The sequence below is a fragment of the Emydura macquarii genome, unplaced genomic scaffold, assembly GCF_026122565.2.
Source record: "Emydura macquarii macquarii isolate MOO-44397 ecotype Brisbane River unplaced genomic scaffold, CSIRO-AGI_Emac_v2 contig_67, whole genome shotgun sequence".
Taxonomy (NCBI): domain Eukaryota; kingdom Metazoa; phylum Chordata; order Testudines; family Chelidae; genus Emydura; species Emydura macquarii.
This window is the reverse complement of record NW_027130204.1, coordinates 4,277,290-4,299,113: the sequence shown is the minus strand read 5'-3', so window position 1 is coordinate 4,299,113 and position 21,824 is coordinate 4,277,290. Positions and strand designations below refer to the sequence as shown.

Genomic DNA, 21,824 nt, shown 5'->3' with positions numbered 1-21,824 from the left:
TTGGCACCATCATATAGTTGAGTCAGGGGCAGGCAAGCATGATTCATTTCAGGAGGGTCAGAGCCTTAGTTTTCCCCCTAACTCTGCACCAAAAATGCTCTAAGAATCTGAACATGTCAAAAGCAGCTTAATTTGGGGGAGATTATATCACGTAACCCGTGATCACAAGACCCAAATTTGCACCAAACTCAACCCTAGTCCTGTTGGGCACAACAAACTGGATTTTAGAGCACTTTGAAAAGTAACAGGTGCTCTTATTAGGGAGGCTTCATCTTGGAAACTCTTTGATCAAATGACCCTAAATTTGCACCACAAACAGCTCCTGTTGTAGAACACCATTTTAAAGACTTTCCCTGTACACATGGGTGTTAGAGCAATTTGAATACTAAAATCAGCTTCTTAGTGGGAGAGGAGTGTGAAGGCTATGTATCTGAGTAACCAAACATCCCCAAACTTGCACCAACTCCACCCTAAACCCTGATATGACACAGTAATTTTCAAGACAATCTGTCTGCACATGGATTGAGTACTTTGAAGGATCAGCTCTTCAACAAAAAAATCTGCTCTTGGGGCCCAACTTCCCAAAAAAGACCCTTTGCAGCACCTACCCCAAACAGAGTGGAGGTAGGGCAAGATCAGAAACTTGCTGACAGCAAATTTGCACTTCTGGTGAATGGGTGGGGTACAGGTTCAATGGCTACAGCACTGTGCCCTGACCTACCCAACAACTGTGGCATCAGCTGTGCCTGTTCACATCTTTGCTCCTCACAGAAGAGCAGTCCAACAATGCATGCCCAGATCACTGGCTGTAGCAGTTCACAGCCACTGTACTCAGATGCAGATACCTACACAAAGGGCAAGGTAGTGGAGTCAGGCCCATAATACGCAAACACAGCACAAGGCGGCCCTTTATTTAGGGAAAGTTCTCTGGCCTGCGTTATCCAGGCCAGACCAGATCATCACAATGGTCCCTTCCAGCCTTAGAATCTATGAATCAACTGCAACCTGAAGACTCTTTTATGGGCCAACTGACTCTACAGCCTCCTTAAACAACCTGACTGTAGGAAGGGAGAAGAATTTACAAAGAGAAAACAAATGGATTAGAGTTGGGCAGGATATATAGCATAAGAACTATTCCCTAACCTTGGGCTCCCCCAGTGACACATTCCTTGCGTCCAAAACCAGGCTTAGCTAGAGCATGCTGACTGCCATGTCTTATTAGCACCTTTGATGCAGGGACCATTAAAGAGATGACAAAGTTGTAGTGGAAGAAGGCAATATGGTCCCTCCACATGGATCCTGCATCTGGCTAAGACAGTGTACAAGGACTGGGCTCAAGGAAATGAGGAGTCCCATAGTACTGTTAGCTGCATATGTACTTAACTGCAACAGTACTAGGAACCATAGCTGGCTGGATGCTGCGGGGAGGGGGAGGAGGGCAGGAAGGGGGGCCTGGAAGAAGGGCCCTGGGACCAGAACTGGGTGTGTTTTGTTTACTTTATTGATAAATTCTCTCTTGTCATCCTTTGTTCTTTCCCCTCCAACGACCTTTGCCTCTGGAGCGTCTCATGCCCCCTGCAAAATAACTGTGTGTTGAAACTATTGTGGATGGCCGGGGCACCCACCATGCATATGCTTACAGTGAGCAGGGGGCACTATAAACAACACCTGGCACTGGTGCTATCCACTCCTCTTCCCAGCAGAGATGTCTCAGACAAGGTCAATCCATCTCTGATAAAAGGACCCGGGCCCCTCTTCCATACTCGCCATCACCCATCACAGAATAGATATTATAGCCAAGTTTTCCTGCTTAGTGCATAGGGCCCTCCCAGGAGACACCAGCCTCCTAACTGGGAAAAGGGGACAGAGATCTTGGCTGTCTTCTCAACAGACCTGATGGTGATGGTAAGATCTGGCAGCTTCCCTGACCACCAGGTCAAGGAGTCCAACAGGAAACAATGGCAGCAGGGCCCCACCTAGAGGTGTAGGGATGAAGTAGAATATGAATGGGGAGGTAAGAGTGGATGAGAGGGAATTGGAAAGGGAGAGGGGGAAGTTAGAGTGAAAGGGCAAGATGAGGAGTAGGAGCCCATGAGAAAGAGGGTCCAGGGAGTCAGTGGAAATGGGAGATTGGGGGATGAAGGTGTGTATTGAGAAACACTGGTCAATTAGCCTATCTATACCAGCACAGAATCCTGTGGGGGAGTTTTGGGTGCAGGCTAAGGCTCAGAGCAAAGGGTCTGGAAGGGGCAGCTGTGAGAGATACCACATTCTAATCAGCTGATAAGATAATTCTGCAAGTTTAAGGTTTGAAAAATGGAGGCAAACTCTGGCTTGGATTTTATTGACTCTTGTGGTTAGAGCTCATGCAAAAGAGCCCTAGAAATGTGAAGATAGGTGTTTGCTTACACTGCCACATAGGACTGCAGTAGTTCTTTAAAGCAAGGCTTCCTAGATCCAAAATTTTAGATTCAGTCAGACTGGAAGAGCCCAGATGACTATGTACCACCACTTCATGTGCAAAGCCTGCATCTGCACATGCAAGTCAGCTAACTGCATGCCAACTGCCTACTTCCATGCTCCATTACCTAATTTGCACACACATATACTGGAGCATGATACTGTGACCCTCTAGCTGTAAGTAAACAAACTGTAGAAGCAAAATAGAGCCAACTCCCTAATCACCATACAGAAAGTCTTCACTACAACTGTAAAACTAAACACTTATCTCCAAACAGCACAACAAGTGAGACAATTTATCACCCATATGGCAAGGGTCATTTGTCTCGCTTTACAATTAGAGTTTCCAGGTGCAGGTGTTTCATTTTAGGCCAATTCTAAGTCACTTTTTAGAAGTAATAACAGGTTTTAAAATAAATATTTCCTTGAATGATACCAGACATGGCCCCTCTTTGCATCCCTGCACTGCCAGGTGTGAGTACTGATTATCAGAGGCATCTTTAGCAAGCATTAGCTCCTTTATCATGTGATTTTCAGCTCCACAGCCATTCTCTGACCACTGGATTAAAAACAACTATCTTAAACTGGAGGCAGTCTTAGGCCATAGCTGCCCTTAGATCTGTGAACCTTGCTTCAGACACAGTATTTTTAACATTAAAAACTGCTTTCCCTTTTAGTTTTACCTACTCCATACAACCCTTGTATCCATTTTTTACTCTTGTGCCCTTTGAATTCCCTCAGTCAATGGATTTAGGCACAACCCCACAGCAGTAATCCTCAACTGATGTCTCTAGAGCCACATGGCTATGTCTACACTATCATCCAAGGTATGACTGCCGCACGGATACACATAGGCTTGCTAACACAGCTAAAAATAGCAGTGTAGACCCAGAAGCATAGGTGTCAGCAATGCAATCATGAACAGAGTCCCTTGTACAGCCTGCTCTGAACCCTGTCCCACTGCAACAACCTGGCTATCTTTAGCCATGCTAGCACAGGTATGTCTGAGTTGCAATCACACCTCCGACTGCAGCGCAGACTTACCCACAAGGTCTTCACCCCCTCACAGCTCAAGGGGCAGTTCACATCTCAATAGCACACTAGAGCTCCTCTCATCCTACCTGAGCATGAGAAGGGCAAATGGGAAGAATGACAGGAGAGTTCCTCCTGCCACATACAAAGGGCACTAAAGAAGCTGATGAGAGATTGGAACACTCCATTTTTCTTCATGCAGCACAGATATTGATTTATGTAGAGGGAGGGTATTGGAGAAGCGGAGAGACGTATGACTGTGCCCAGTGAAGACCACTGCAAAGGTGGCACTGCATCCCACCACTACACAGGGATACGCATCACTACCTGATGATGGCAAATCAAGATGCACTCATAAATGCTGCAGCCCTGGGGTTAACAGCTAAAGCAACCTTAGGTTAAGTGCCCCTTCACCAGACATTTATGAAACTCAAACATGTACAAACACGAGATCCCCTCTTCCTTCCTTCTCTCTTGCTTTTCCTTTGCTGCAGAGATTGTTGGTGTTGGATCATCCATGATCACAATGGACAGCCCCAAGCCTTCCTTGCCCTTGGTGTGCAACAGATTCAACATCTCCATTTGCGCTCAGGCAGGGGGAGCATGCAAATCCATCAATGATTAGTGGTATATTTTATTAAACTCAGTGAGCAGGGCCTTTTTTGCTCATCTTTACTTGTCATTCCTTGTGAATCTGCTGCAGTGACCTTCACACTTTCTTCTTCATGCTTTTAAATCCTCGGCTGGCGCCCTGCCCAAAGCAAACTGTTGATGGGATTCTGCAACAAAAAAACATACCATTTTAATACAAAAATCTTGATGCCCTGTGTCTTTGTACTTATGTATGTGCCACTCAGAGCACACTTAGCTGGAATGGTAACTTTGCTGAGAAGCCACACTAACAAGAAACCAATTTAGTCGGATAGGGAATGACAATGACTGCTGTTGAACAAAGCGCATTAGCAAAAGTTTTGCTTCACAGGGACATAGTCAGCAACATAAAGGCAAGGCCTAAACTGGGAAGGATATTTGTGAGGATACAGTATACTTCCACCTCTCCTTGGCAAACCCTTAGTTCTCCACACCCTAAGCTCATTAAAAAACCCTCTAGTCCTTATGAATGTTATTTAACATCTTCATCAATGATGTGGAAGAAAACATGAAGTCACCACTAATAATGACTCTACAGATGATAAAGATTGGGAGAGTGGTAAATAATAAAGAGGACAGATCACTGATTCAGAGCGTTCTGGATCAGCTGATAAACTGGCCACAAGCAAACAATATGCATTTTAATACAGCTAAACATAAATGTATATATCTGGGAACAAAGAATGTAGGCCATACTTACAGGATGGGAGAGCCTACCCTGGGAAGCAGTGACACTGAAAAAGATTTGGAGATCATGATGGATAATCAACTGAACATGAGCTCCCATTGTGACACTGTGTCCAAAAAGCTAATGTGATCCTGAAATGCATAACCAGGGGAATTTCAAGTAGGAGTACAGAGGTTGTTTTATCTCTGTATTTGGTACTGGTGCAACTGCTGCTGTAATACTGTGTCCAGTTCTTAATTCAAGAAGGATGGTGATAAATTGGAGAGGACCCAGAGAATGATTAAAGAATTAGAAAACATGCCTTATAAACTAAATAGATTGAACTTCTTGAATCTAACAAAGATAAGGTTAAGGGGTAAATGATTACAGGCCAAGTATTTACATGGAAAACAAATATTAAATAATGGGCTCTTCAATGTAGCAGATAAAGATATAACATGATCCAATGGCTGGAAGTTAAAGCTAGATAAATTCATATGGGAAATAAGGCATACATTTTTAATGGTGAGAATAATTAATCATTGGAACAATTTACCAAGGGTTATGGTGGATTCTTTATCACTGACAATTTTTAAAGCAAGATTGAATGTTTTTTCTAAAAGATCTGGGGAACTTCTCTGTACTGTGCTATACAGGAAGTGAAGTTAGATGATCACAATAGTCCCTTCTGATTTAGAATCTGTGAATGAATCTATGAATAATAAAAACCCTTCAAAATGTGAACAGAACATAACAGATGCAGTGGTGTCTGCCTGCAGAAAACCTGAAACAGCATCTCTGAGGTTTGAATTGCCCTGTTCAAGTCAGTAAGGTATTGTTAGGCATCTGAGTTAACATGTCAAAACTTAACTATTTCACTACCCAAAAGAGAAGGTGGGGGGAAAATCACATTATGAAGATCTGCATAAACTACTGTAACAGCTCATTTGGGCACCATGTGTGTCACACCTGGAGGATACTACCTCTTATTCCTCCCTCTTTCTAAATCAAGAAGGAGTCAAGCCTCACCAAGGGGGAGTTAAGCCCAACAGAACATGCATGATCATTTTGGAACATCTGCACAGTTTAATGTGAGCAATATCTTATTTTGGCATCTGAAGCAGAAGGATCATATTTTGTGGGCAAAACGTGAAAAAAAAATCACCACTTGCCCTCAATTCAGCTCTTTGGTAAAGTGAAGTTTAATGAGGCATTCAACAGGCTTGAAGTTATACAGCTGGATCCTAAAGGTGACTGAGAAGTCTGTCGCTAGGCCCTGTCTACACAACAAAGTTGCACTGATTCAACGTCCTTGGTTTAGAAAGTGACATAGCTAAATGGGTGCAATCCCTTTTCGTGGGCACTAAAATTGGTACCATTATTACGTGCAGGCAAGGCTTGAAGCATGGAATGGAGGCCTGAGCTATATTAGGGAATTTTACATAAATATTCATGCTGTTTTTTCTGGACCAATGTTAGCTTTGTATAAGCACGTCTCTTGTAACTAGAGCCATTTTCCCACCATTTCATTTGAACTTTTTTTCACCATATTTAACAGACAATATGGTAAGAATGTGCCTGGCCCATAGAACCTAGTTTACACTTGGGCTCCCACCAGTGCTAATGCCAGCTCAGCTGAACTGATGAGAAATTTTTGTTAAGTGAAGATGACTAGCTTAGGTTTGAGAGAAAATGCAAATAATAGAACAGCAGAAATGATGACAAGTGAATTAGGTCCCTAGAATTATTTTAGGATTATAAACCTCAGGTGTTACTAACTATACATGTAATGAACTTCAGATTTAAAAGAAAATAAATATATGTATAGGGATAGGTCCTGACCCCTGTGAACTGCTGCAGCAGCATACAGGGGCTATTCAGGAACCACAACTGGCTCTAAACTGCCCCTTTCAAGTCCCAGTTAGACCAGAGGTTGCTCTTAACTATACTGATGACAGTTTCAATCCACAGAGCAACCCAGAATTTGGAGCCACCTTTGCACAGCCTCATCTCACCTGCTGGAGGTGCAGTGCACAATCAAACCCACTTGCTTTAACTAGATCCCAAGTAAGACTCAAGAGAAGACTGCACTCCTTCTAGGTCCCCCGGGCTTGAAATTTATTTTAAAAAGGTGAATTTGAGGGCATTTCCTTGGGTGAGAGTGTGCTTCTCATTCGTTACACTTCTCTATTATTGCAAAGATTCTCATTTATGACTGCAAGAATCAAAGAAATGTATCACTATCAATACACAAACCATTCATTTGCTGCTGCTACATTTTGGTAGCAAACCACCTTTTAAGTATAGAAGTTCTCCCATGCAGCAGTTTAATCCTAGTCAACTGCCGATAAACAAACAGCATTTGCTTTTCTTCTTCAAAGCTCTCTGCAAACATCAATTAAAAGTCATGTTATTTATTAACAAGTGCTTAGCTATGAGTATAAATCATTTTTAGAAGGCTCACCCTTCACTTGGGATGAACACTTAAAGGTACTACTTTGCAATACTTACATCAGAGGAACACCCAGAGGCCCCAGTTAAGTTCAGGGCCCTATTGCACTAGGCACTGCACCAGCACATATGAAGACACGATCCCTGCCCCAAGGAGCTTACATAAAGGAAAACAGACCTGGATTTATAGAGCTGTTTCTCCTGCAGTGATGAGATTGGGCCGCACACAGGCTGGGTGGGATTCTCCATGCTCTCACTGGGACAAATTTCCATGGAATCCATTTGCGCCTGCTCGCAAGTCTCCACATTCACATCCATTGGCATGCTCACGTCCAGCTTAGAGGGAAGCTTACTGTGCTTGGTGCTATTGCAGAAACAAAACCCTCCTTTCAGAAGCTGCCAAGTGTCTCCTAGTCAGCCTAGGCTCAAGGGCCCAATGTCATTTGATCAGGAGGCCATAACACAAGTCAAGTAAAAGAGGCTCAGGCAAGTCAGAGGGAGACTAGCAGAAGGCAGCCTTGGTCGCTCTGGGTGGCATGCAAAGTAAAAAGTTCAAGCAACCAGAGACTACAGCGCTAGAGGGAAGCTCTCTTACAAGGGGGTCCGCAGAGTGGAGGAGTCAGAACCGCTGCATTACAGTACATGAGCTTCACCACAAGCTTCTTTCTTATGTCCATAAAGCATAATTGTGTTCATTTGGTTGAGCAGGGTCAATGAGTCCTTCCTTCCATAGCAGACTTAGGGTATCATGCTCTAGAGCAGGGATGTCAAACATACGGCCCGCATCTGGCCCGCGAACCTTTTTGATCTGGCCTGCGTTCGGCCAGTGTAAGTGAGTCGTGCTGCCGCCGAAAGTTTCTCTGCATAAGGCATTGCCACTTTAAGAGATTTGTCGACGGAGGGCATCACCATTTTAAGAGAGTCTTAAAGCGGCAATACCTTCCTCCGCAGAACCCAGCTGCCGAAAAGTGGAAGACGCCCTGAATTTTTGCTCCCAGAAATCCCTTAAAGCAGCAATGCAGTCAGTCCGGCAACAGGGTCCCCCGCGAAATCCCGCCGCTGAAAAGGGCTGATGCTGCACCGCCGAAAAGGGGAAGATGGCCTGAATTTTTCGGTGGTGGGTATTGCATGGTGTTGGCCAAAATCTTGTTTTTGAAATATATGTAAGAACAGAGCCACAAACACCCCCCTTCCTACCAAAAGGCACATCAGTCTGAATCAAAAGCTAAAACCTCAAACTGACTCTTACTGTTCTACCCTTTTAAATGTTAATTCAAGTCTGTCTGCACTTTGTATAATTTTAAGATTGTTTGTAAATGTCTGTACTATGTCCACTGGCCAGTTTATCTGTTAATTTTACCTGCTTCCAATATATTTGTAAAAATCCTATTCTAAGTACAAAAGCCACACTGTGCAATGTAATGTATCTATCTAATTGTGAAAGACACTGTCAAAAATGAAATAAGGTTTGCTCTAAAAATAATATGTAAGTTCTTCAGCTAGGAGTTGGCCCTGAGTGATTGAAGTATGAATGGCTGAGCAATTGAGTTGGGTGTAGACAAAAAGAGTGATTGAACAATTGGTCTGAGTAAGGGATATCGAAACAGACATGAAGAAAACACCAGCCTCACCTAAAACGCTTGAGGGAAGAAGAAAGAAGCAAAGATGATCAAATGGCCGAAGAGGAGCCACCCTGATAACTTTGGAGCCAGCCCATTTCAAAGGACAAAATCTGATCAGGCTTGCAACAATGTGGGTGATTGAGGATCACACCAAGAATGCAGTTGCAGCATGACAATGCAAAACCCATAGACTTACATGGGGTCCTTTCCCTATAAAATGGGACAAGAAGATGAAGGCTGGAGGTTCGGGTCTACAACATCACACCAGCCAGGAGTACCGATGCGCATCGGCAGAACCTTGCTCCTCATCCTCATGCTCTAGTCACCTGGCCAGTGACTATCATGAGCACCAAGAAGCTGGTAACTATGACGTCTGGAAGATCCCTATGTATGTATGTCTGTCTCTATCTGTGTGTGCCTGTCAGTGTGTGTGAATGTGAATGAAAGCATCAATTGAAACGTGTCTCTGTAATTTGTAGTATTGATATAATGTTAATACTGTTTTCCTAGTGTTTACATTATTATTAATGCTATTTCACTAAGGAGAGCACAATATTAATGTTATTACAGTGTTGATACTTTTCTTTTCTTGGATACTATCTACAGAAGTTTCTGTTTTCACAATAAATGCGGCTTGTTGCCTTATCCCCTAATAAGATCCTGTAATATTTGTTATTTGGGTAACAATGGCCCCTGTGAACTGCAGGTTATGTGAATTTGGCCCGTCACTATCAGCGAGTTTGACACCTCTGCTCTAGAGAGATGAACGTTGGTGCTTGATCCATGACTAAGAAAGACCCTTTCTACACTCAGCAGTTCATTTCCTTTCTGGGTGCTAAGCCATTCAGCTGAAAAGCAGGGATAACAGAGTGGGTTTGACTGCCTGAGAGATCACTAGCCATTGCCAATGTTGCCGCTCAGATCAGTCTGTAGGAGCCAATGGCTCTGCCCCACTGTGTGCTCACTAAGCTGTTAAGGATAGAGATCACCCTTCACAGCTAAATAAGCCTCCAGGGTTCCCCTGCCTTGGAATAGGAATGGCAACATTAGGGAGAGACTGAAACATTGATTAGTAACATCATTGCTTCATTTAAGTGTGTGTATATCCAGAACACGATTACATAACTGCTTACAGCCACCTGAGAAATGGGTGTGCCTGCATATGGGGGCAATCAGGACATTGCTTCGCCAGTTGTTCAGCTAGCACTGAAGGGGATCCTGTGTAAGTGTCTATGCCAGTCTCTCTTGCTCACTTCTTCCTCCAAACTCAGCTGCACACTGATGGTTGGCTCCTTTCCCTTAGTGCTTCTAGTGCTGCCTGGTCAGAAAGCCAAGCACCAAACACCAAGCACCAAAGGAGCATGCCGCTACTGAGGCCATGTTTTTCAACCAGAATAGAGTGTTGCAGAAGAGGCAAGGGCCAGGAGTCAGATGGCTGTGCGCAGCACCCCAACCTATGGACAGCATGAACTGGGAGGGAATGGCTCTGGCCCTGGCTTGTGCAGGTTCACTGCTACCCTCTGGTTGACTTGCCAGCCTCCTCCACTTCCGATGGGATTCCTGAGCATGTGTTGGGCTCACCAGGCCACTCCTTGCCCTATGCACCCACCGTGGAGATGGATTCCCGCACTCAACACAGCTTGCCAAGCCTTTTCCTGCCACTGCTGCCACAAGGGAGACTGATTGCCTTTCCACCCTGCACTCACTCACCTCCCAGAAGTACACAGGCAGAGCAGGGAATAGAGTGCACCCAAATAAGGCAGAGAAGGGTGCTGCTGGGATTGCAGTTCCGCTCTCTGTACTTCAGGCAGAGTGCAAGGGAAGCAGGGGGCTGGGAACAGCAGGGAGGCTTGGCTCATTGGTTCACTGATCAGGAGTAAACAAATGTCTTTTTAGCATCCCTTTCACTCATGTGATGTGGGCGAGTCATTCCTGCTGGAAGGACCCAAAGGCCAGTATTCCTTGGCTCATGCATTCACATGCTCAGCTCTAACATTTTTGCATTCAGTAAACAACCTCTCCAGAAATAAACTAGTAGCAATTATGAAAAGGGAATGCAGGAGCTCTGGAATCTGATCTTATTTTTGTGTAACTATGAAGTGTTACTGACTATGCCCAGAGAAGCATGAGATTGCTGGATTTTCAGGTATTCTCTGCTTCTGAGGACTTGTCCCCAGCACTCTGAAGGATAAAAGCTTGCATTGTTGGTGTATTTGGCACTTACCTTTTAACTTTCTTCGGTCTATCAAATCGAAAATCAGAAGGATAAAGATGAACTTTCACTAAGTGATCTTTTCTGTCTTTGCTGCTCTTGAACTTCTCCACACAGCCTTCCACCAAACACTGATACTGAAAAGCAAGAAGAGGGAAAGGTAATTCTAAAACTCATGCAGTATTAGCAAGATAGGAGTTATACTCAGAGAATTTCTCCAAGGCAAAGCAAGATGTCCACCTGGCACTTCCATATTGGTAAACAGTTCTAAAGATGTATCACCATCTTTACTGGACACCTTTATGAAAAGTGATTTAGTCCAATCACAAGCTATTGGGCTCTACAGCTTTTGTTTTTTCAGGAGGGAAAAGACATTCTCTCCACAGCCGGAACCACTGGGTGAAGTATATTTTATGGCCTGTGTTATCATTAAGACCATGTGATTGCATGGTTCCATTTAGCCTTAAAAATCTACGAAAGCAAATGTAATTCACTCATTCTAACCTCCAAGTTACATGGGTGCGTTGAGATTGTTTCACAATATTTGGAATTAGTTTATCTTGTTGGGTAACTACTTCAATCTCTGGTACCAGGAAAATATTGTTCATGTGCAGGGGTGGGCAGAAAATGGTTTCTTGACTGCACATGTATGAGGCAGAGTCATTTCAGCAATCCAAACTGCTAAGGTCCATCAGGCAAAACTCCTGGAGAGTGCAATATTGGCTCCCCAAGTTTCTCTACATGGTGGCAGCAGGAAACCTTCTTGATCAAAAATGTGTAGTATACAAAGGACAGAAGACAGAATTATCTGCCTGATAGAGCTCAGGATGCTTGGATATTAGCAAAGTTGGAAGCTAGTTTGATTAAACCAGTTAACTAGTTCAACTCCATAGATGAGGCAGATAGACTCTCCAGCTCTGCACATGTAGGACAAAGCCTGTTTAGCAAGAGACCCTTTTACCTGTTTTTTTTCCTGTCTCCACTTTAGATACTATCATCCTAAGGAGATGTTAGCTCAAGTCAGACTTACACACTCGTGTTTATCCACTTATTCTTGTTTTTACAATAAGCAAAAGAGAAAGGATGGCTGTCCTGTGCGCCCTCCCCAGGAGCTGTGCAAACAAATCAGATGTAGACTCCTTGTTTTATTGTATAAGTGAGATAGAGATAGAGAGAAATTTTTCCTTTACTGTTATGATAATGGTATAGTACTGTTTAGTGTGGCGTAAGTGGACTCCATCTTGTTAGTTTCTTGAAGTAAGCTATTTCCTGAAACTTGTACTATTGAACCTAAAAATATCTTGATAAATTCCCTTTGTGTGCGTGAGGAATGTATGTGCAGGGTATAAAAAGACACCAACCTAAACTGCTCTAACAACAGAAAGGGGTGTAAAGACACCAACTGCCATCCTAACCCTGAAGGCTGAAGAATACCTAGCAATGACCCTAAAGTACAGAAGAATCCACCCTGGGAACAAACAAAGTATAGAAATAAGAGAATAATCATGCTTTCAATTAGCTGGTGATTAACAGCTATACTAAACCCAGAGGCAGCATGACACAGCAAGGCCCATAGACTTACAGGAGAGCCAGCAAGTATAAAAGATGGGTAAAAACATGGAAACTCTGGGTCTCATTCTTCAATTGTCAACTTGAAGCATCGGATTCACATCTGACAGAGGCCTGGCTCCATCCTCGTGCCCAGACTAGTTGGTCAGTAGGCTGGCTCGAGTAACGCATAAAAGGACTGGTAATTACATCACACCAGCTTGCAGAACTTAATGAATGTGTGTGTGAATGTGACTGCTTTTTGATATTCTTACATGTACAATAAACATGGCATACTGCCTTGTCCCCCTGAATAAGACCCTGCTAGTCTTTTCTTTTACAAGTATAACAGTTCTACAGGCAAGAGATCTGGGTTCTACTTCTAGTTTCCTGTGTAACCATGGGTAAGTCTCTTCCTTTCCCTGAACCACAGTTTCTCCATTAGCAAAACAAGAATAATCCATTCTTACATCACTAGATGTTATGAGGCATAAAGCACACAAAGTGCTTAGAGATCCTTGGACAGAAGGCACTAGAGACTGCAAAAAATGTTACTGTTTTCCTTTTGCATGAATGAGCTTGTGTCTTGTACTCTGTCTATAAATAAAGGCATATTTAGTAAGGTACAAACAGTACCATAAAGTTACCTCAGCACTTCCATCAGCTGAAAGTGGGCCATGCCCAAGTTACTCTTGTTTTTACAACATCCTAAAGCTTTCTAAGTGCTTTAGATAAAAAACAGAAAAGCATGGCTCCTACCCCATGGAACTTAAAAGTCTAATTCTGGATGAGAGACATAGAGATACACAGATGAGACACAGCAGAACGGTCCCACCACTGGCATGACAGCCTCCATACTGCTGAGGAGAATGAAAGTCTTAGGGAAGGAGAACATCAAACTGTAGCAGAGGGAAACGATCCCATAGTTGGGACCCTCCTTCCAGATGATGTCATGGTATCCTCTCGCACTGAGTTACTAGGAAAAGACAGGTAATAATAATAGGTGACCCAATCATTAGAAACATAGAAAACTGGGTTTGTGATGACTGGGAGAACTGCATGATGACTTGCCTTCTGGGTGTGAAGGTTGCAGATATCTTGAGACTGCTAGACAGACTTATATTTAGTGCTGGGGAGGAGCCGGTGGTCGTGGTACATGTAGGTACTAACAACATAGGGAAGGATAGGAGAGAAGCCCTGAAGGCCAAATTTAGGTTGCTAGGTTAGAGACTGAAGTCCAGGACCTCCATTCTCGGAAATGATTCCAGTTCCATGCACAGGGCCAGTTAGACAGAACTGCAGGGTCTCAATGCGTGGATGAGACAAAGGTGTAGGGAGGAGGGTTTAGATTTATTAGGAACTGGGGAACCTTGTGGGAAAGGGGGAGCCTATACAGGAAGTATGGGCTCTACCTAAACCAAAATAGAACCAGATTGCTGGCATGTAAAATTAAAAAGCTCTCAGAAATCCCTGCAAGCTGCATGGAAACTTTTTAAAGACATGATAACAAAGGCTCAATTTAAATGTATACTCCAAATTAAAAAACAGTCAGAGGACCAAAAAAGTGCCACCGTGGCTAAACAACAAAGTAAAAGAAGCAGTTAGAGGCAAAAAGACATCCTTTAAAAAGTGAAAGTTAAATCTTATTGAGGAAAATAGAAAGGAGCATAAATTCTGGCAAGTGAAGTGTAAAAATGTAATTAGGAAGGCCAAAAATGAATTAGAAGAACTGCTAGCCAAAGACTCAAAAAGTAAGAAACATGTTTGTAACATACATCAGAAGTAGGAAGCCTGCTAAACAAGTGGGGCCACTGGGCAATCGAGATGCTAAAGGAGCACTCAAGGAAGATAAGGTTATTGGGGAGAAATTAAATTAATTCTTTGCATCGGTCTTCACGGCTGAGGATGTGAGCGAGATTCCCAATCTGAGTCATTCTTTTTAGGTGACAAATCTGAGGAACTGTCCCAATTTGAGGTGTCAGAGGAGATTTTGGAACAAATTGATAAATTAAGCAGTAATAAGTCACCAGGACCAGATGGTATTCACCCAAGAGTTCTGAAGGCAAATCGGTTGAAAGTATAGTAAAGAACAGAATTATCAGACACATAGATGAATACAATATGTTGGGGAAGAGTCAGCATGGTTTTTGAAAAGGAAAATCATGCCTCACCAATGTACTAGAATTCTTTGAGGGGGTCAACAAGCATGTGAAGCTCTCAGAAATCCCTGCAAGCTGCATGGAAGAAGGGTGACCCAATAGATATAGTGTACTTAGAGATTTTCAGAAAGCCTTTGAACAAGGCCCCTCACCAAAGACTCTTAAGCAAAATAAGTGGTCATGGGATAAGAGGGAGAGTCCTCACCTGGATCAGTAACTGGTTAAAATATAGGAAACAAATGGTAGGAATAAGTGGTCAGTTTTCAGAATGGAGAGAGGTAAATAGTGGTGTCCCCCAGGCATCTCTCTGTACTGGGACCAGTACTATTCAACATAATCATAAACGATCTGTAAAAAAGGGTAAACAGTGAGGTGGCAAAATTTGCAGATACAAAACTACTCAAGATAGTGAAGTCCAAAGCAGACTGCGAAGAGTTACTAAATGGGATCTCACAAAACTGGGTGACTGGGCAAGAAAATGGCAGATGAAATTCAATGTAAATAAATGCAAAGTAATGCACATTGGAAAACATAATCCCAATTATATATAAAAAATTATGGGGTCTAAATTAGCTGTTACCACTTAAGAAGGAGATCTTGGCGTCATTGTGGATAGTTCTCTGAGAACGTCCACTCAATGTGCAGCGGCAATCAAAAAAGCTAACAGAACGTTGGGAATCATTAGGAAAGGGGTAGATAATAAGATATATTGCCTCTTTATAAATCCATGTTATGCCCACGTCTTGAATACTGCATGCAGATCTGGTCACCCCATCTCAAAAAAGATGAATTAGAAAAGGTACAGAAAAGGGCAACAAAAATTATCAGGGGTATGGAAAAGTTCCATATGGGAAGAGATTAATAAGACTGGGACTTTTTAGCTTGGAAGAGAGACAAACAACTAAGGGGGAATATGATAGAGGTCTATAAAATCAGAAAGTGTTATTTACTCCTTCTCATAACAAAAAAACAAGAGGTCACCAAATGCAATTAATATACAACAGGTTTCAAACGAACAAAAGAAAGTATTTCTTCACACAACACGTAGTCAACCTGTGGAATTCCTTGCCAGAGGACATTGTAAAGGCCAAGACTATAATGGGGTTCATTAATGAACTAGATAAATTCATGGAGGATAGGTCCATCAATGGCTATTAGCCAGAATAGGCAGGGATTGCTGTTTGCCAGAGGCTGAGAATGTCTGACGGGGTGGATAACTTGATGATTACTGTTCCGTTCATTCCCTCTGTAGCACCTGGCATTGGCCATGTTGGAAGACAGGATATTGGGCTAGATGGACCATTGGTCTGACCAAATATGGCTGTTCTTAAGAGATGCAGTGATCAATAGGTAAGGCAGGATGGTGTTTTTGACGGAAAGATCACAGTTACTCAGTTAAGCTTGAATACATCGTGATGACTCAGTTAAGATTTTTCAGTTGAGTGAGAACATCTGTCTCAAGAGCTGAGAAGGAACATAGGCTCCAATCCTACAAGACTGGAGCACGTCCTTAGCTTTGTGCACCAAGTAATCCCACTGAATTCAGTGTGCAAAGAAAAGTTAAATGTATGCTTGAGTCTTTGCAAAATAAGAGCCACAGACAGAATCTTCTGTTATGCTGCATGGGCCTGCTCCCACTCTCACTGAAATCACTATCAAAATGCCCACAGACTTCAATAGGGAAAGGATTGGGCCCATGACCACATATTCATATTATAGCAGAAAACTGACAACCATCTAGAACTTCTCCCTTTACTCTAGGTGCCAGCTGGGATGGTTTATGATGGCTGTGAGAATCACACATCTGATTATATGCAGTGACACACCTCTAAATATATGCAGCGAAAATGTCAGCCATAATGTTCATTAAGTTATATGAATTTTGTTTCTTTTAAGTGAAGAATATGTTCACATCCATGATTATATTTGGATAAGCAGACACTGAAAATGGTATCCTCTGTGTGTCCAATCACTTAACTTCTTTACTATTTGTTTCAGATCTGCTAAATCAGTCATTCCTCATTGCTAATAATGTGCCATAGGTCAAGTTTGAATTTTTTAAATGAAATTAAGTTGTCAAGGCACAGAAGAATAATATGAATATAAGAATATATAAGAATATAAGAATATATGAATATAAGAGCTTAAGATAAAAGTACTTTCTCACCCCAACCATACTGCTGTTACTGTTATACTGCTTTGAAGAAAGAAATTGTGGAAATCAAAAACACAATTTTGGGGATGGTTTTTTACTATAAAGTTATCAGGTGCTGGATGCACAATGAAATTTTTGCTGGCAACTCACCATATTTTGCTTCTCCGCCATTATCTGGAAGAGAGAGTCATGCCATTCAAGGATGTGAGTATCCAACAGATGCCCAGAGGGGAAAGAGCGCTTGCAGAAAGAGCACATGTTCCTGTGCAGTGTGTTGTAGTGATGTTCATAACCACTTAAGGTATCAAAGACCTGGCAGCACCCAACAATATGGCAACAGAATTCAGACACCCTGGAAGAAAGCAATGAAAACATTTGTATTTTAGGTTATGTCAAAGCCACCCAGAACATATGGATCAGTGCATCAGCAAACATCTAAATAAAATCTTTACATTATGGTAGTTTTCATTAATATCTACTTGATACAGGAGAAGATGAGCACTATTAAACTGGAGACACAGTGGAATTAGTTTGTAAGGACATTGTAATTAGGAATTCATATTTGTGGCTTAAGCTCCTTTTACATGAATCACAGCCTAGCTAGAACCTGTGGGTCATGCATACAGATGTTCACTTATGATGAATTAATATAGAGCAGCAGTACGAGGTCTGAGCTATTAGATTTCAAAATCACAGTAGACCTCTATAAAATAGATACACTCACTTTCAATCTATTGTTTGTTCTCTAGCTACAGTTGAGTTTTAAGTTCCCTAGTACCTCAGGGAATGCATTGCCCATTTACACCCATATTTTCTGAAGGGATGATTTCTCCACGTCTGGCAAAGAGATAAATCTGAAATGGTGGTTAACATGATTTATTTTAAAGCCAGACACTTCCTCAAAACCTGAATTTCTTTCAATAACTACAGGGAAATCTTCAGGTTCAATAACTATCACATCATCCACTATAAAGCTACTTTGCGATGTCTTCCTACTTATTCTATTCCTTCTTTTCCATATCCATGATCAATACAAAAAGTAAAGGAGATTGCAGACATCCCTATCTAGTATAACTCAGATAAGTAAAACTCAACTCTGATGATTTATGCTGTTGCTTTTGGATTGGTGTAAAGAGCAAAATTCCTCTTAAGGAAACAAGAGCCAAAGCATATCTGCAGATGCAACAAACAAAAAAATCTGTATGCCCCATCAAAAGCTTTCTCTTTGTCACGAAATAACAGACAGAAATCAGCTTATTTTGATCTGGCGCTATGAATGATTCAAAGTACTCCACAATTACTATTCAACATTTGTTTATCCCTAATGAATCCTGTTGAGCCAGATGTATGCAGCATTGACAGCATGGACCGCAAACTGGTAGCTAGAGGGAAGGTCAAAAATCAGTCAAATGTGTTCTTGTTAACAGGACCCACAACAGAATTTGTACAAAGGATACCACTTACTTGGGACTTTCAGTCACTTCTGTAACATTTGTTAGGATACCTTGGAGATACAAGTGTCTATGAATGTCTCCATCCTGTAACAGGGAATAGCAATTATAGGCAGGTTACAGCAATGTGTGTTCAAAAAGCAAATTGGAAATTATTTTTTATTCCCATCAAGAAACTCTATTACTCTGAATTCAACTCTGGATCAACGATATTATATTGACCTAACTTTGCTAAGCCCATCTTATAGACCATCTTTGCTAAGCCCATCTTATAGATGATTAAAAGTGCAACTTGGCGCCCTCAACAGAGCCCCTGGGCTTATGCACACACATGTACCAGTGTTCTTTGCTGTTACGAACCCTGAGACTAACTCATGGGCATAGTGTTTGCAGGATCATGGATCCAAAGAAGATTCTTCTCTAGCACAAGTGGAAGGAGACAGTGCTTTTGGCACAGGAGTCAAGAATTCTGTCTATGCCATGGCTGAGAAGTTCCAAGTGGTTAAATAAGACAGCACAGCAACAACGGTGCCTCTATCACGGATTTGTTAGGGTTTTGTTGGGTTTTTTTAATAAAAAATTAGTAAAAAAAAAAAATAATCAAGGGACACAGTCCACTATAGCTTTCAAAGAAGTACAGTCACTTTGAATAATTGTACTTGTAATCTATTTCCATACAGCTTCTTTTCTGCCATCATAATCACGTTCACACATCTGCATGTATCATGTTGCCCTAGCTACATACCAGAGCATTCTGGAAAAGTCTTGGCAACTCTCCCACACTACCTGACTAGGCGATAAAGTGCCCTGACAGTCACCAGAACACAGAGAACATTTTGGACACCGCAGAGAGCTGAGAGGAAGGAGGACTGACTAAACTGGTTGCAGTTACGGAGAGCTGTCTGCACAAAACTCCCCAAATTGCTGAATCAGTTACAGGGAGACAGCCATGTGCCAGCCTAGGCAACACATTGAGCTGTCAGCTATGTCATTAACTAGTTACAGACTCCATTAACAGTGCCAGAGTCCACAATCAAAGAGGGAAAGGGGAGGATTGTAACTCCTTCCAGTGTGCTGTCCTTGGCCCTGCTAGTGGGGGGCTTTAGCTTTTGTATCTGCTAATAGATGTCTAATATATTTGATGCCCACCTGTGTGCTTCTCACCCTAACCTGGCTGCTGAAAAGAACTCTCTGTTCCACCCTCACAACCTAGGGCCTTCTAGCTCAATGAAGGATGAAGGATGGTGGTGGTGGAGAGTCTGCACAGTTTTGCTCCTGGTCCTAACTGGTTTGGGACTTAGTCCTCAACCTCTGTGACCAACTCTAGTGCTTGTCTCTACTGCTGCTCAGACATCTCTTCAGAGATGCACAACAGACAGGATTCCTGACCATCATTGCTGCCTATACAGCTCTGAACAGCAGGAAACCTTTAAGAAAGCCTGTCCTGCTGGTGGAAGGAGCCAGTCTGCCCAGCAACTTCCAGGGATAAGTCCCTCCTGTGGTCCAGCTGGGGAATGCTGTGGGCTAAATCTCATTGATCCCCAGTAAGCTGGGTCTTCAGGCTCCCTGGACTTGGGCCAAGGAGTCTGCTCCCCCAGACTCCACGACATAGTTTTATGCAGATACTTATATCTCTAGCCATTTTGGTTGCAAAAAGCCTCTTTTAATGCTAAGCAAACTGATCTGCAGATAGGTGGTTCCAGAACAGCCACAGCAAGTGTCACAATTTTCTACTATTTTCCTGTAACCCCAGCTCCTGCATCACATGATTACATGAAAAGCTCCCTTCACTGAACAGGAGAATAGCATTGTTAACTCTCCTGATTTTGGAGGGGGAGTAATGGGATTTGGACTGCAGCCAGTCTGGCAAAACGTGAGACGCTCCAGCCCTCTTGAAAATTTGAGCCCTCTCTTGGGCTGCCTGCTCTGCTTCTCTGCCTGTCAGAGCTGATACATTAACAGCATTTTTTTGCTCTCTCTCCCATCTCCAGCAACTAAAACCCATTCTCGTGGGAGAAAGCTAACGAGCCCAGCCAGCAGCTCAGGAAGCCCTGCCTCCTCCTAGGAGCAACAAGAACAGGACGGCCTCTCTAGGAAGGGGGTGAAGAGGGAACTGGGAACAGTCTTCTTTATTTAGTCTGCAGAAGAGAAGCAACCTTTAACTACCTGAAAGGGGGTTCCAGGGAGGATGGAGCTAGGCTGTTCTCAGTGGTGGAGATGACAGAACAAGGAGCAATGGTCTCAAATTGCACTGGAATGGGTTACCTAGAGAGGTGGTGGAATCTCCATCTTTAGAGGTTTTTAAGCTGAGGCTTGACAAAGCCCTGGCTGGGATTATATAGCTGAGGTTAGTCCTGCTTTGAGCAGGGGGTTGGACTAGATGACCTCCTGAGGTCCCTTCCAACTCTATGATTCTAATGAGGAGGTATTTGATAGCAGCCTTAAACTACCTGAATGGGGGTGGGGGAGGAGAGAGGTTCTGGGGAGGATGGAGCTAGGCTGTTCTCTGTGGTAATAGATGCCAGAACAAGGAGCAATGGTCTCAAGTTGCAGTGAGAGAGGTCTAGGTTGGATATTAGGAAAAAAAATTTCACTAGGACGGTGGTGAAGCACTGGAATGAGTTACCTAGGGAAGTGGTAGAATCTCCATCTTTATTTGTTTTTAAGGTGCGGCTTGACAAAGCCCTGGCTCGGCTGGTTTAGTTGGGGTTGGTCCTGCTTTGAGCAGGGGTTGGACTAGGTGACCTCCTGAGGTCCCTTCTAACCCTCATCTTCCATTATTCTAAGCCTGTGGAACCCCCCACTGCCTAGCCTGGGAGAGCGAGCGTGAAGAGCCCCAAGACGAGCAGAGGGGGAAGGTGTGGGATGGGGCACACGATTAGCTGCAGAGCAGCGGACGGGCACTAGGACTGCATTTCCCAGCCTGTCCCGAGGCGGGACCCCGCGGGCAACAGGCGGGAGGCCGCGCGGGGGCTGCCGGGAGCTGTAGTCGTAGCGGGGGCCCTCTTACCTCAAAGAAGTCGTGGTGGCGGTCGAAGCGTAGGCGGCTGGGCGAGAAGCAGAACGGGGCCCGCGGCGGGGTCCGGGGCTGGACGGGCAACAGGGGCTGCTCTACCCGCCGCGAGACGCTGAGATCCGGTGGCAGTAGCAGCAGCATTCTGTCGTAGCGCTGCCCCGCGAACTGGGCGCACTCATCGGGCCACCATCTTTGGGGGGGGGGAGGGAAAACAGATCACTTCCGGTCGTCGTGGGTACTTCCATTCCAGGTCACATCGGAGCGGGTCGGGTGCTGTGAAGGCCGGGAGCAGTTGGGGTTGCGACGGGCGGTTAATGAGAAGGCTTTGGCACCAGCCCGGATCCGGGGTTCCCCAGTGAGTTGGACAGCGGAGTGGCGGCGAGGCACAGAGGCGAGGGTT

At 43.5% G+C, this 21,824-nt stretch overlaps 2 protein-coding genes across 4 annotated transcripts in view; one reads left to right on the top strand and one right to left on the bottom strand.

Annotated features, from left to right (window-relative positions):
* Positions 1 to 1,636: 1,636 nt before the first annotated feature.
* ZNF511 (zinc finger protein 511) lies at positions 1,637 to 21,795 on the bottom strand. Of its 2 annotated transcripts, XM_067538676.1 has the most exons (6): positions 21,419 to 21,795; positions 18,422 to 18,495; positions 17,108 to 17,309; positions 11,108 to 11,232; positions 7,440 to 7,625; positions 1,637 to 4,271 (listed from the first exon to the last, which is right to left on the bottom strand). In XM_067538676.1, exons 1-6 carry the CDS (start codon positions 21,563 to 21,565, stop codon positions 4,202 to 4,204), a joined length of 804 nt encoding a protein of 267 aa, XP_067394777.1. In that variant the 5' UTR covers positions 21,566 to 21,795; the 3' UTR covers positions 1,637 to 4,201. The 2 variants fall into 2 exon arrangements, with proteins under 2 accessions (XP_067394777.1, XP_067394786.1); XM_067538685.1 differs by lacking the exon at positions 7,440 to 7,625.
* The window catches only part of TUBGCP2 (tubulin gamma complex component 2), a 64,009-nt gene continuing 63,863 nt past the window's right edge, over positions 21,679 to 21,824 (top strand). For both annotated transcript variants that reach the window (XM_067538644.1, XM_067538670.1), the window contains exon 1: positions 21,679 to 21,779. The gene's annotated coding sequence lies outside the window, so the exon portion shown is untranslated. The remainder of the gene's footprint in view (positions 21,780 to 21,824) is intronic.